Source organism: Fukomys damarensis, unplaced genomic scaffold, assembly GCF_012274545.1.
Source record: "Fukomys damarensis isolate Sample0158 unplaced genomic scaffold, DMR_v1.0_HiC HiC_scaffold_23, whole genome shotgun sequence".
NCBI lineage: Eukaryota > Metazoa > Chordata > Mammalia > Rodentia > Bathyergidae > Fukomys > Fukomys damarensis.
The window spans coordinates 29,458,220-29,474,402 of NW_022900935.1; the positions used below are offsets into that span (position 1 = coordinate 29,458,220).

At 32.2% G+C, this 16,183-nt stretch overlaps 1 protein-coding gene across 1 annotated transcript in view; it reads right to left on the reverse strand.

The window, feature by feature from the left end:
* Faf1 (Fas associated factor 1) overlaps positions 1 to 16,183 on the reverse strand; it is a 401,181-nt gene that overhangs the window by 216,629 nt on the left and 168,369 nt on the right. The window contains exon 7 of the mRNA XM_010610286.1: positions 8,635 to 8,740. Coding sequence (XP_010608588.1) covers positions 8,635 to 8,740 — 106 coding nt within the window. The remainder of the gene's footprint in view (positions 1 to 8,634; positions 8,741 to 16,183) is intronic.

Here is a 16,183-nt window from a genome sequence, read left to right on the forward strand (position 1 = left end):
GTGCTCTTTCATTTTTCATTCACTTGAAACATTAAAGAAAAATTATCATTCTATAAAAATGTCCACTTTCCAAGATTTTAGAAGAGACCTTTTAGAATGAGTTTCATTTTCGGTCAATTACTACTTTAGTGACCAATAAAATGACCCCCTCATAATCATGGAAGAGCAGTACCTACCCATCATACACAGAGGCACCTTCATACTTAGCATTATAATCCAATTTTAAAAGTTAAATATTTAATAATGGTTTTATTGTCCTTAAAAAAAACAGGAGAAAACTTCTATATGTGTTAAGCCCAGAAACTAATTTTGCAGTTATTCACAATAAATAATATCATTAACATTCTTCCTCTGAGGCTCCCTAGCCTAGTGAGGTGACCCTGTACAAAGATTTTGATTGATCCTGTCTGTCTGTTTTGGTTAAGCTACAAGGCTGTATATGGGGACAGCTGCACTTTGGGAGCAACTTAAAACAAATTTCATCTTGGTGGATCTAATCCAGTACTTGGTACAAGACTCATGGAAAAGTCAGTGTCAAAATTAAACAATGACAGCTTTGCAATGAGCAGATGCTTTTGCCTTGCAGCTGTAAAACCTTGGTACAATCCAGTACTCTTCTGTCTGGTCACGCAATGACCACAAAGCAAGGAATACATTTTGTTATTTATACAAAATGTTTGCTAAGAGCTCTTAAAGTCTATTTTCTTTTAAAATAAATTTAAAAAATAGTAACAGGAATATCCTCAATATGAGGGTAATATAATAATATAACTCTGAATTGTGTAATAGGATTTTTTAAAGTATATTTACCAGGGTAAAATGTTTGAAAAACAGTAACTCCTTTACTACATAACATTGAATCCTATGTAAAACATTTTAGGCAAAAGAAAAATGTTTTAAGAGGCTACAGTCAAAAAAAACTTTTGATGTAAAGGATAAACATGTAAATAATTTTCTACATGTAAACCTTACTTAATATATATAGTCTAGTCTTTGTTTCCCTTATGTTTACAAATACTTTATATTCACTTATCCTTCCTTTAATTTTTTGTTTTGTTTTTTGTTTATTGATTTGTTTTGCTAGGGCAAGGGGCCAGGAGCCAAGGAGGAATGAGGATATTCTTATTTTATGTCTGGAGAACACTTAAATATTAAATTATTTCCCTGTTTAAGTAATGTACATAGGTCAATGAAGAAATTATAGCCTTATCAATCTTTATACCCTATAGGAGAGAACCTTTTCTTTAGCATTCAGGAACCTAGGGGTTAATATTTTAATAGTGAAATACTCTTCTTTATGAGGAAAAAGCATTCAAACACTGTCTCTGTGAACCCAGAGAATCAGCCCCATCTAAGTAATGGCATGGTCATGATCAATCCATGTCTGCTAATTGAGGTTCTGGCTTTAAAGATAGCTTTTTACTGTACCAACAAGAAAGAATCTACTAGCTAGCTTTACCTTTATTTAAATAGTCTGCTGCAAAAGGAATTTTTTCTATGAGCTTTTCTTAACCTTTCAAATTTTTTCTAGAAATTGTTCCTCCTCAAGGATATCAATCATTAATACATGAACTGTTTATAAATTTCATTTATAAATATATTTCAACTGTTTATAAATTTCATTAGATATTTTGTTTGTTGAAAGTCTGAAAATTCCCCTTATGTCTCTTCTCACTCCCACAATTCACATTTCAATGTGAAGTCCCAAAGAAATGGCCACATCAGTAGGAAATAAATAACATTTTATTTTAAATATCAAAAGGGCACAGTGTGTTCTTCAATTAAAATTCTGAGAAATAATTTTTGTGGTTATGTTTATATTTTTGTAGTTTATTTTCTAAGAATGTAATTAACAAATATTGACATAAATAGTATATTAGTATTTTATGCCTTTTTAAATATAAATTCTAGGCATTCATTTTAGGAGATAAGCTAAATTCCACCTGCAACATTTATAATTACTGTAATGTACTACTAGTATGATTTTTGTCTTCCTTGCTCTTAGCTATTAATTAAAATTAATTTTAATAAGTGTCACTAATAGATGCCATCAGACAAAAGTAAATCCTGTCAGTTAAAATATATCATAAGAAACTGTAAAAAAATATAAAAACTGACATTTTTTAATTTGATCACTTGTGTCTTAACCTATATAGCTTACAATAAGAACTGTTTTACAGTTTCAGTATTCCAAATTATAGCATTACACATGAAACTTTAAGGATGAGACTATAAATTTGCACAAACTAAATTTCTTAATATTTTCTTGTTATTTCATAATGATGGTTAATAACTAGAATTATGCTAACAGCTACATGAAAATATTTTGTTGGAAGTGTATTCCAATTTAAGGTTATTAATTACACCATTCTCATTATCATTTAATGCACTTTATTATATATTTTCATGGAACCATGTAGAGATTTGCAAAAATAGTTGGTTCAAATAAATCATTTGTTAAGTATATTTTATTCTCTCATTTCACTCCATAACAGCAATATATAGTAAAGTATTTTTTACTTTAAAAAATACATAAATAAGTCACAAACCAAAAGCTAACAGATGTGTGACTTCTAATTAGTTATAATAATCTCTGCTTCAATGCCATTAGAATGAGCCTTTCTTTTCTTTTGAAAACTAAAAAAGCTTTCCTTTGAATTTTAAACTGTCAGGGTGCTTCAAAGTCAATGTACAAAATCTGCTTTGATTAAAATTTTAGACATCTACAGTGATAACTTTATGAAAGGAAAATATTAAATTATAATTATCCTAAACAGACACAGTCTTGTGAAACTAACCCTACATTCATGTTAAAATACAAAGAGTTGAATATAATGAATTTGATTCATCCTCGGACACAAAGCTTCACCACAGTAAACTCAGTCAACTGTTGCTCTTGCGCTTATATTCATGGTGCTTAAATAGCGCACTTTAAAACAAAAAAAACTCCAATTGGCTTTTCATACGTCCACCCTCCCCAAAAATAACGCACTTGAAAAACTCAAATGATATGAAAGGCTTCAAGGCCTCTTTTCTCCCTTTCATTCCCCTTTTTTTTATTTCTGTTTGCAGTAATCTGCCTTTCTCTTTCTCTTTCTCATTGCTACAGAGCAAGCGAGGAGGCTCAGAGCTTTGAAAAGGGGGCTCAGTGTGTAATGGGTCCACTAGAATTAATTTACTTGCACCAAATCCATTGAGCACAGAGATTCCCCCCTTCTCAAATCATTTGGAGTCGAACGCAGCCCTCAGCCTTTGTAATTCTAGTAAAGCACTTAAAGTGCACAGTAGGTGTTCATGAGGACCATCTGGTCAAAAGCAAAACAAGCTGCTGATTTTGCCTTTGAATAGAATGAAGCAAGTGTGAATTAGTCTCTTCAATTAGCACTATTACAACCTGTCAAGTGCATATTGTAAAACAGGATTATTACAGTATTGGTCACCAGTGCAATTATTTACTCTCTGCCTTTTCTTGCATATAAAAATGTCTTATGTTTATTATTTTCTGATGCCTGAACATAATTTCTCATAAGCATTTCAAAACTACCAACACACAAATCACAGAATATGAAACAGTTGGCTAAGATGATAAGATACATATTTTAAGATAACAACAGGCTAAAGTATTATCTTTAATCTTAACAAAATTCTATTGTTTATATCTTCTTGAAATACAGTAAAAAATACTTATATAGCCTGAAAAATTTTCCAAGTTACTGTAATATTAGATGTCTGGGGAGTAGGGAAAGACTTGTCATTTCCAAACAGAAACACTGTAAATATTATATTTATTTCTTAAAGAAATACTTTATAAAAAATAAGAATCACAGAAAACTTCAATTATATAAAATCATTGCTGTTTTGTACATTTGAAGTAGTATTATTCAAAAGGTCTCAATTTTGAAATGCAACTTGAAACCAATAATATCTATGCATATTTAAAAGAAACTCATAATCTTCTTTTCTGTATAATGAATAAGTCTGAATTCATTGCCCGGTTGCTTAAGAAATTATCTCTTCATTCTTGCCAAGATGCCATTTGTGATTTCAAATTTTAAAATATCAAACTATGATATACACTAATTCATTATAATAGAGCTAATATATGCCATTTATCTTGCACTAAAAGCAAACCACTTAAACTTTTAATTAAATAAGCCCACAACTTAATTTACCTGCTTGCATATTCATTCTCAGCTACCCCACTCAAAGTTTTGGCCACTAAGGCCCCCACCTGGGAAAAAAACTAACCAAAAAATCCCCCAAACCAAAAACCTACCCAATATTTAAAACATTTAGAAAAAGGGCACGTTAGTTAATAAATTATAGTCAATTCACTGTTAGAAAAATGCGCATTATATAACCTGTAAAAGACCACTTATTTCATAACTGTAACTGGCCATCACCATTAAAAAAATACTCCAAAATATACATTAGCAAAGCAAGCTGCAAGAGTAGCAAGTACAAATAAGCACAACACACAAAAACTGACATAAGGTTCAAATTTATAAGTTGAGAATTAGCCTCATGATTTCACAATTACTTTAAAGAAATGGTATGATTTAAGTATTTAGTTCACCTCTTTATGCTAAATCAAACCCTACTGGCTTCCCACTTAATCACTAGTTTGTAGCACAAAGTCCAAGTAGTGAAATGTGCTACTACTTCCTGCAAGATAGAGCTTTATAGGTGGTCAATTTTCTCCCTTCACTTCCATTGAGAACTAAATCAACATTAATAAGAACAGTGAGAATTCTGCAGTAAAGTGAAACTTAGGAGAGGATTTAAATAATTCCAGTAGCTATTTACCTGCTTCTCACTGTAATAGAGAAGTAATACTACATGATTCTACACTAAAAATACTTAGGTTTCTTATCTTTGTTATTTTGGATCAGGTGTATATTCCTTAAATTTGTATGACAACTACAAAGAAAAGTAGATATTTTGCCTAACAGAAGCTTTTGCAATAATAAGATAGACAACAAAGAATTAGTTTCCAAGAAAAGTTGGCTTGATTTCATGGAATTTATATCCTTTTCCACACCTGGGTTTGGGATTTGCAGAAGGCAAATCAATCTGTTTCCCCTCCTATTTTAAGTTCACTCCAAGTACATTTGAAACTATAGATCTTTAATAGTACTAGAATTACTTGAATATGTATAATTAACTGTAAAAAAACCTGAATTCTCAGTGTAGTAAAAAGATTAAAATAAGGTAAGCATGTTTAAATTTTTTAGGAAATTAAGCATTTAAAGTACGACAAGTAGCTAATTTAGGACCCAAAAGATGGATTGTCATAGTTATTGTCACATTATGTTTAGACTGTCATAAAGTTACTATCATATTATTTGATATTTTTTACAAGCTGTTTTATCATAATGGAAAAGACAAAGGATTCTTCTTATGATTACATGTAACTCTTCATTCTGCCTGTTTTTATATCACTATTGCCTTCTCAAGTAGGAGGATAATGTAAGTTGAAGAATTTGTAAAAAGCTTAAAACATAACAAAATCAAAACCCAAAATCTCAGTAACTCACTAGCTTAAATTAAAATCTGGAGCACCCAAAGGACAAAAATTATGCATTGTGAGGCAGCAGACCAGAGAGTCGGCAAAGAGTAGGAATGAACAAACACTTTACAACCATACCACTAACTTGCATAACCATATGGTCACTGAAGAATTTATTTTAAATGCAGACCTAATCTTGGTTCTGTTTTCTAATATAGTATTTCTTAAAATGTATTTTGTCCACACAGTTGAAATCAGTATCTTTTTCAATCTTATTAAATAATAATTTCCCTCTGGGTGAAAAATATTATAAAACCTTTATTTTAAAAATTCAACACCTTCAAACATTAAAAACTTCTTTCACCTACAATATAAAAATAATATACTACACTGAAGAAAATGAGCAAAGATTTTTGTTTTTTTCTTTAAAATGTCTTCCTTTTTCCAAAGTATTATATTGGTAAAATTCATTTGTGGATTTAATACTAAAAGATTGCTGAAATTGATGACAAAGATTAACTTACAATTTAGAATATATAGCATCATTATGTTTCCACAAAAACAACAAAAATAGTACTATTTATATAATATAACCATAAAGTTGTTTCAAAATTGTTTTTTTATCTTGGTGCAATCAAACATCTAGTCATGCAAAGAAATAATATATGTACTTAGGCATCACTGTGGATTACAAGCCTATAAAAAAGTGCACCTTTCCTTGTCTTGAAACTACCCCACACCATAGTGATCCACAAATCAGAGGAGAAAAGTCAGGACTATGCCTACTGAAGTGATCTTCTCTCTTTTTCTCCGTACTCCTTTTCTAAATTATACAAAATAAAACAGCCCATGTGGATCTGTCTATTAACAGAAAAGTATTAGAAACAACTCCACTTACTTTTTTCTTGACAACTACTATTTCAAAATGTTACTTTAAAATAACTTTTAAAAAGAAGAAACCAAACTCTTGCCAAGAAATACATAAAAATAGTCTTTGCAAAAATATTTCTAAAATATCTTTCAAATGACAGAAAGTAGTAGGAAAAGATTTACTGTTTTCAAGTCCTTGAAGCTTAAAATTTATTTGATAATCTAAATACTATGCCACAGAGAACAGTTTCAGCCAACTGTGGCACACTATGGCACATTTACAGAATTTTAAATATTTCTTTTAATAATTGATGTAGTCATTTTGAATCATTCTGCATAGGATATCAGGTGTGAGCAGATTGCATTAACGCTGCTTAAACATTTCAACTTGTCAGTATGGCCAACTCGATTTCGGAAATATTTGCAGTATTTTCCCATCGAAACAGTAATAAAGGCAAAATAAATATATGCCACTACTTTATAATCACCGAACATTAATGAATATTTTATGTCTTTTTAAATCTCCCTGTTTAATTTAAAAGGGTGAAATTAAGTCTCCTCCCTGCAATATGCCAATTATCTGTAAATCAAACAATAACTTGGCCATTATGCTCCTTTTTGTTAATATAAGAGAAGCTAATTTGAAAACACTGAATGGTATTTTTAGGCTTAATAGTCCTTTCTGCCCTCTTGTGGGAGAACACCGAAACACACCATAGTTATAGAAACCGAGTGGTTTTTTTTGTTGTTGTTTTTTTGTTTTTTGCTTTTTGTTTTTTTTAAGAAAAGAAAAATTTTAGCTATGAAAATCTCCAAAGAAAAAAAAAGGATTTTTTAATCCATTATGCATTATACTATTCTTCAATTCAAAAAAGCAAATCTTTTCAAAAAAGCAAAGAATGAAATTTATCTCTTACCTTGTATTATTGATTAAATTGGAGTTATTTTGGAACCTAATTTCCTTGCTAAATTAAACAATGACCTATATAATTTCAATATTACTATTACATTCACCCTGTAATAATTCCAACATAGAGCCATACTAAAATTTTTTAATGTAAAAACAAAAATCATTTTTTTCAGAAATTAAAAATTCAAATTTAAAGCACAGAATACAAATTAATAAAGATTAAAAATAAAATGGCAATTTATATACACTAAAACCCTGAAAAAAAAATCAAGTAAAACTATGGTTCAATTTAGGAGTCAACAAAATGTTAAATACTTTAGTTAACAGTCAATAAACTATTCAATAAAGAAAATAAAGTAATGCGTTACTTATGCCAAACTCAAAAGATGAAATTCATTGACAAAACATGAAATATGGAAACCATTAATAATCTAGCTATTACAGAGACAATTCATGTACTTCTAAAAAAATCATTAGGGTGAGAATAATTTATTCTTCCAAGATGACCCATTAGTAATTATTTTACATAAAATAGTCTAAGAGAAAATTATGAAATAAATCCAAGATTCTCTTTAAAAATTAGTAAACAAAAAAATGACTGTTGCCTTCGTAAGTTATGCGGCAGTAATATAACAACACAGTCACTATTTCACTGTTACTGAACACGTAAGTCCTGTCATAGCCTTAAATGTTTTTCCCTCTACAGAGAAATTATTGGCTTTTAGGTGGGTGGGCCAAAGGCATATCTAGAAGGTACCTCTTGTCTCTCAGGAGAGGTTCTATTCTGAAAAAGTGGCCTTTCTCGGACATTTTGAAGACAACACTGATAAACAGATTCTTCTCAGATATTCAGAGTTGAATGGAAGTCTCAACAACGTGATACAAATACTGTCCAAAGCTAGGATTGAGCTGCCTTAAAAAGCCTCCTCAAATTCCTTTCAGAAACAGAAGAGTACACAATAAAAATAAATAATATCTCTAAGAGTGACTCTTAAAATAAGATATAAAGATCTTCCAAAACAAATGTTGTCAACACTTTCTAAATTAGTATTCTGGATACTTACTATAAAACCATGAAATATCTAATAAATGGTTTATTCTTAAACCAAGTTTTAGTACAATAGTTTAAGAACTGTCAAGAGCTCCTATTTACAACATCTATCTTTCTAGGTCAAGTCATTTAGTGTGTCTACAGTAATCATTGATGCTCCAGTTAATTAAAATTAAGAACCCAATAATGAAACATAAAGAGAGTTTCCAACCAGAACAGATAAGCCCTCTTTAACAGGGTCAACATTAGTTATAATGAGCTACCTTTATTTCTTAGCTGTGAGATATAACTCACCTCTTGAATGGTACTGCTTCCTGAGAAGTTCAGGTTGTACTCCCGCTGGACTTCTCGGTGGGTGATGATCAGCATGAAGTTTTGATTTAATGACTCCTGCAGGGCACTGAAAGGGTTGAAAGAAAAACAAGAAACTCAGAGATGAACAAGTTCTAGCTTGCTTTACAGCTAGCTGCAAAAACCCCAGGAGTACCCTAACCTCCACACAGGCATGTCCGGGCCCAATGTTATCATCTTTTCAGCTCCTAAAGGCAAGAGAGCATGCTGAGAACAACCAAGGGGAGCTAACCTGTTAACTCCTTCTCAACCAATCTGTTCCAAAATACTTTGCATACATATACATTTCTACAAGTCATATGCTATTACTTACAGTATATACATCAGGTACTATCAATTTTATCAATTCCAAATATATTAGTAAAATATATACTCTGGATGATTATGTGAAATAGTTGTTCTAGAGGAACAGAAATGTGAAACTTGTTTATACTCATGAATAATGTACAACAGAATGCAATTTTAGCCAAAATTCAGGAGTTAATAAAAATCTATAGAACTTTCATTGCTAAACCAAAATTCCTTCAAAATAATTGTGATTTCACTTAGGACTCAGCAATATATAGAATTCAGAAGTCAGAGAATTCAGACCGACATTTTTTAAACTCTATGCTAAAACTTCAAAATGTTAGAAACACATAAGAACCACAAAGAATATATGAAAATAGCCACATAAATAAGTGGCATGATTCTATTTCTGAGTTAATATTAAGAAACACTGTTTTCACCAACAATAAAAATAAAAATCTGTCACTAATATGTCTGAGTAACCTGTACTCTTGCCTCAAAGTATAACTTAGACATACCTATAGCATCAGGGAAATATTTGGGGTATACTACCTAAATATGCCTTTGTCAATCTATAACTATGTGATAAACATATACATAACACCAAGATTAAATTAGACAGAGAAATTGTCCTATTATCTTCACAGAGTTCACAGGTTAATTACAGACTAAAAATACATCTGTATCGTGAACTATTACTGATAAAAATCAAAGTAAATCATACTTGATTAAAATACTCTTCTGAGGTAAGGAACTTTGTGGCTGTATCCTTAGCCCTTAGGCACATGCTGGGCACATGACATATTTACCAAATAATGAATAAATTGCGAATAGCTATAAATTGAGAATCTTATTCATCTTTATATCTCTCACAGCAATGTTGCCTTCTGAAAAACTACCACTAGAGTTAAGATTTTGATTCATTTATTTATCAACATTTACTCAATGCCTTGCATTATTTCAGATGCTAAAGAAACCAATTCAAATAATACATGGTTCTTCTCCATGAAAAACTAACAGTCTAACAGACAAATATATAAATAACTATAGTATAATGTAGCATGTACTACTGAGAAATTGAAAAATAAAGAATAACAGAAATGAAGAAGGAAATGAGTACTGAGTCAGAGGAAAGCTTCAGTGAATCTGAAGTATGAAGAAGGAGGAGGACTTTAGAGTCTACCATTTAAAAGAAATAAGATGTTTTCATTTTGTTTGGAGGAATAGAGAAAGGCAGAACTTTTTACACAAAAAAATAAGTGGAAAGACACGTTCATTCACTTACTGGGCACTTGCCTATGTTCATTCATGACACTATTCCAATTGCTAGGTAAACGGCAGTGAATAAGAAAAATACAGTCCCTGCTTCCTGAAACTTACATTCTAATAAAGAAGACAAAGATCAAGTAAGTGAATAAATACTCCTAGACAATTTAACTACTGTAAAGAAAATAAAACAGGAGTAATTCTAAAATACAAGGTAATAGGGTCAAGGGAAATGCTCTCAACAGAACAGTAAAAGAAGGCATCTCAGAGGAAGTGACATAAAAGTTGAGGCTGGTGTGATGATAGAAAGATCCATAAGAATCTAATCATGGAGGTCCTTGTAGTAATTGTGAAGGAAAGTCATTGGAGGATTTTACAAAGGATAATGGTAAGAGTCGACACTCACATCTATACAAGATTATTAGGGCTTCAAAGAAAAAGTACTGGAAAAGGGAGAGAGGAAGATAGACTTGATTGGAGACTTGTTCAAAAGAAATAATGGCAGCTTGAACTAGGGTGTTAAGAGGGACAGATGGTGTGAGGAGCTATAAACTTCAGAAAATATTTAAGAGGTAGAAGCTGGACAGTTTACTGCTAGAATACAAGAGTAAAAATATAACCCCAAGGTTTCTGGCCTGAGCAAACAAGAGAACGGAATTCAACAAGGAAACCTCAGTTAGGAAATTGAGAGTAAAGTCTCATACTAAGTTAAAAATGCTTATCAGACACCTAAAAAGAAATGTCATACACAGTTGAATATGAGTCAAAGGATAAGCGAGAGAGCTCAGAACAGGAGAGTCAATAGCAGGTGGTATTTCAGACTTTGTGACCAGAACAAATCACTTAGGGAAATACCTCACCTGGAGAAAAGCAGAGGCCAAAGTGGAGGCTAGGGCATTCCAATCATTTGAAATAAAGAGGAAGGAGTCAGTTTAAAAGAGATTGACACCCGTGCCTGCCTTGCAAACACAAGGTCCTGAGTTCAATCCCTGGTACCAAAAAAAGTAAAAAAAATAAAAGAGATTGACAATCAAGAGTTAAGAGAAAAAAAAATTTTAAAGCCTAGTATAAAAATCAAAAGAAGTAACTTTTGATTAGAAGGGCTGCAGCAATTATGCCAATGCTACTGAGATCTTAAGCGTAGTAAGGCCAGAACTTGAGATATAACTCAGTGGTCAAATGATTGCTGGCATGTATGAGACCTTTGGGGTTCAATCCTTGGTGCAGGGGGGAAAAAGTACAGTAAGGCCAGAAAAATGACCATGTTCAACAGGAAAAAGTTCAATGCGACTATAATAAAGGGTATGGGAGAGAAGGGTAGTCAGAAAGAAGGCTTAAACAACAAGCCAGATTAACGTCCAATACATCTAAATGAAATGACTGTATGGCTGAAGTAGCATGTAATGGAAAGCCTGCTCAAACTGTCATCACCCTTCACAGATACTACACAACTATTTTCCAAACTCTAGGTGTCTACAACTAGGAGGACTTCCTCAAATGTCAAAAAAAAAAAATCACACCATACTTCAACTTGTTCATATTGTTCTCATCCTCCTTTTCTTTGCTCTCCTTCGAAGCACTACACAACTTTCAGAACATCATTCAGGCCAAATATCTGTATGTACTATTAACCTAATTTCTCCTCTGAATTTCTATACCACATACTTTACTTATCACTTGACTAAAGTGTGTCTTATACAATTTTCTTTGTTTCAAGTGTGGAAGTCTTAAATCCAAGATGTTTTTGAAGGCAACTATGCTATTATTAATTAATATAGCCATTGTCAACCAACATACTAGAATGTGATTCAATTTAATCCTATAAAGGTTTAAGGAACAGTCTTGCATATTATGAACTGCAAGTAATTACTGATTCTCTTTTTTTGTGTGTTTTTAGCCTGCCCCAAAGTGTTATATTAATTCACAGAACTGTAGTTCAGAAAGGTTAACTAATTTTCCAAGGTCATGAAACTATAGAGAATATAGTTTGTAACTTATATTTAATTCTATGCCCTTTAAATCAAACTTCCTATTTCCCACAAAGCTGAGCTACTTAGGGAACAAAATGATGAACAAGATATTTGCATGCTAGAAGTTCGTAATTAATTTGTACATTCTATAATTATTTGACTTATATTATTTAGAATAATATAGGGACAAAAGATATAATCACTGACCTCAAAGTAAACTATTTAGAGAGATTCAAATAGATGTGAGGATGTAGAGAGGGGAGAGCACTTTGAAGTACTACAAAGAAATGGACAGTATTTGATAATTAGATATATGGGGGATGATTTCAGACAGATGGCGTAAACAGAAATGGAGACTGGAGAATAAAAGGAAAAGTACACAAACTGATGAAGAAATGTAACAGAATATTAAGAAAGGTTTGTATGGACCTATAATATTATGACAGGCTTCAAATGGAAGCATAAAGACCCCAGTTTCAGACAACTTGGTTACTGTATAGGTCCTCCTTTATCTTTACATATGCATCCATGCATATGTCTAATATTCTTAGTGCTTGCTTTCAAGCAGTTCCTTAGATATGTTTCTTGTTCTTGACTGGCAGACTTGTGCTACAACCTTGCAGACTGGTTCACTAAAATCAGCATCAACTGCCAGGCTATATTAGAAGAACAAAAATTTGGTCTAGTTCTCTAATTCCTACACTGCTGTGGGGGTGATATATTGGAGAGACAGAGTTGGAGAAATGACGGGAAGGCTTAAAATGTATGTAGGATTTAAACAGCCAGACTTGAATTCCAAATCTAGTAGGGCTAGGTGTTTGACCTTGACAAGTAAATCTTTTTTTTTTGGAGACAGGGTCTCACTATGTAGCTGAGACTGCCCTGGAACTGACTATGTAGCTCAGGCTGGTCTCGAACTCACAGCGATCCTCCATCCTCAGCCTCTCGAGTGCTGGGATTACAGGCATGCGCCACCATGCCCGGCTAAATCATTCATTCTTTCAACAGTATTTAATGAATGTCTACCATATACAAGGCACTATTTTAAGAAGAAAACTACTCTAAATTATCAGTTCCCTCTTTAGGAAAAAGATAATTAATTCTTCCTTCAGAGTTATGAATAATAAATAAAAAGCCAATGGGGAATATTTAGTGCATATTTTTGTATATAAGATGACCCATTATAACTTACTGAAAATAAAACACTTTTGAGAGGTACCCATATTTTAAAAATCTCACCATGATAACAAAACATCAACAAGAAGATCTATAGCACTTTTGTGGTGGTTACTTTCTATGTTTTAGGAGTTTTTACAAGGCAAATTTTTGTTTATCACTAAATATAACTGTGTATTATGCCTGATTTATCCAAACTAACAGTATTCTTTTTTATATAGTCTTATGAGGGGCTGAGCCCCACATGCATGATCCTAGGGACTGATTTGTTTAAAGGTATTATCTTCACTTCAGATTCTACCCTGATCCATTCACTTAGTTATTAACAATAGCTAGTCCTAAATAACAATGGCTAGTCCTAAACAGCATATATGAGGCATTAAGAGCTTCATGTCAACTTTATCAAGCTACTTTTTACAGATGAAAAAATTGATATAGTTACTTGTTTACTATCATAAAATAAAGTAAGTTTCCCAGGTCTAACTCCAATGATTACATTTTTATGACTTTCCCTCCAGGTATAAGGCAAGTAAAGACTGTATTTCTGCCTTCAATGAGTTTACTGAGGGATTAGTGGACCAACATACTATAATTCACTATGTGCTATGTGTAAAGAACTCTAATATTAACTTTCCTAAGGTACTACAGAAATAAAAGAATATATAAATTAGATAATGGATACTCTCACAGCAGCTAGGGTATAAACTCTGTGTGTGTGTGTGTGTGTGTGTGTGTGTGTGTGTGAGAGAGAGAGAGAGAGAGAGAGAATTTGGGGAAGTTGCTATGGCGATTTATATAATTTACAAAGACTTTGACGGCAAATTGATTATAACTGCTAAATCTATGAGCTAATGAGCTAATACAATGCTGGGGTCTTGGTTGCTACATCCAGGAGCAAAGCTCTCTCTTAACAGTGCCTCCTACTGCCTGGTAAAGAGAGTCATCCACAGTTAAACCACACTGATGTAATCTCTTAACTTCAAGATGCAGCCATTCATTCTCCTTCAACTTTTGATCTTTAGAGTCTAAGGACTGTCGACCAAAATAGCTACTTTTTTTTTTTTTTTTTTTTTTTTTTTTTTTTTTTTTTTGTGTTTTTTTAAACCCTGGCCCTCCAAAATAGTTACTTTAGAAATAATGAAATATAGCTGGGCTACAAGTACATGCTTATAAATCCCAGCATTGGGGAGACTGAGGCAGGACTGCTGTGAGTTTATAAGCCAGCCTGGGTTACACAATGAGTTCAATGCCTGCGTAAACTACATGATGAGACTGTGTCTCAAAAAACAAAACAAAACAAAAACAATGAAACACTTTTTAAATTTTTGTTTGATGTTGGAGATTGAAACCAAGGGTGGTTTGGTTACTGAGCTACATCCCCACTCCATTTTTAGACAGGGTGTCACTAAATTCCCAAGGCTGGCCTTTACCTTGTGATCATACTGCCTCAGCCTCCCACGTGCTGGGATTACAAACATGCTTCATCACGCCTGGCTGTTTTTGTTTTAAATGGCATGTTTTCTCAATAATTCACGGAATTGGAAAAGGTAAAATGTAGAAACTTTTTCAGAGCAGTTTGACGTTTAACTCAGTGCAAGCAATGATTATACGTGATAGAACATATATTCTCTTCTCGCTGATTTTAAATTTTTTCTCTATTATGACTTTTGCATATTTGCAATTATCAACAAATATTTATTTCTACAAATAGATATGGGCCATTAAAGCTACTAGCTTTTGTTCTACCTTAAGATGCAGACTGAAATGAATGTTTAAAATGTAACCAAAATCATATACTAGGATCTGATGTAGTCACTATTTGCAACAAAATGAAGCGCTAACAATATTAAGTTCTTAGTAGTCAAGGTACTAGACCTTTTTCACATAGATCATCTCATAATTCTTCCAACAAGTTTCTTACTTCTTTTTTTAAAACAGATGTGATCTTGCTATAGTGTGAGGGCTGGCCCCAAACTCCTGTGCTCAAGCAACCCTCCTGCCTCAGCTTCTTATGCAGATGGGACTACAAGGGCACACATCACTATAGTCAACTAATTTTTCAATTTTAAGACTAGAGGAAATGAAGTAGCACGTAAGACAGGGAAATCTAAAATAATAAATAACCAATTCACTACAATTCTTAATATAACTAAAGTATTAATATTGAAGCCACTCACACAGCTTTAGAAATAATTTCAGTAAAACATCTTTACTCTCTTCTTTGTCCACAAGTCTTGAGATTCCAATACTCTTATTAGCAAAATACCATCTATGTCTAGAAAGGTAATACTCTCAATTTAACTATGAATATTTATCAAGAACATAGAAATTACCTGTAAAATACCTGCCTCCTAGTGAATGTCAATGTAATTTTAATTCAATGGCTTAATTAATACATTTTACAGTCACCTCTTTTTTTTTTAATAAGGAAAATTATATATGGAAAACTTTAGTACATAAACTCCAATAAATAAAACTGAGGTTCTAGTTCAGGCATTTTATACATAAAAATATGCAAAGCCATGTATTATTAGCCTTCATATGTCAAATATTGATAAAATTTAAACAACACTGAGAAAACAAATGTAATAGTTCAGACTTCATTGTCCTGACTGAGTTAACTTCACATTTAGAGAGGATTTCAGCAAATCAGGAAAAAGCTAAAGGCTATTTTAATATGTACGATATAGTGGTATTTTTAAGGTTAACTTAAGGCTACATTATGGTACTAAAACAACCATTTTGATGACCATATAGCTAGAGTTCTGCCACTAATTCCTGAAGAATAAAAA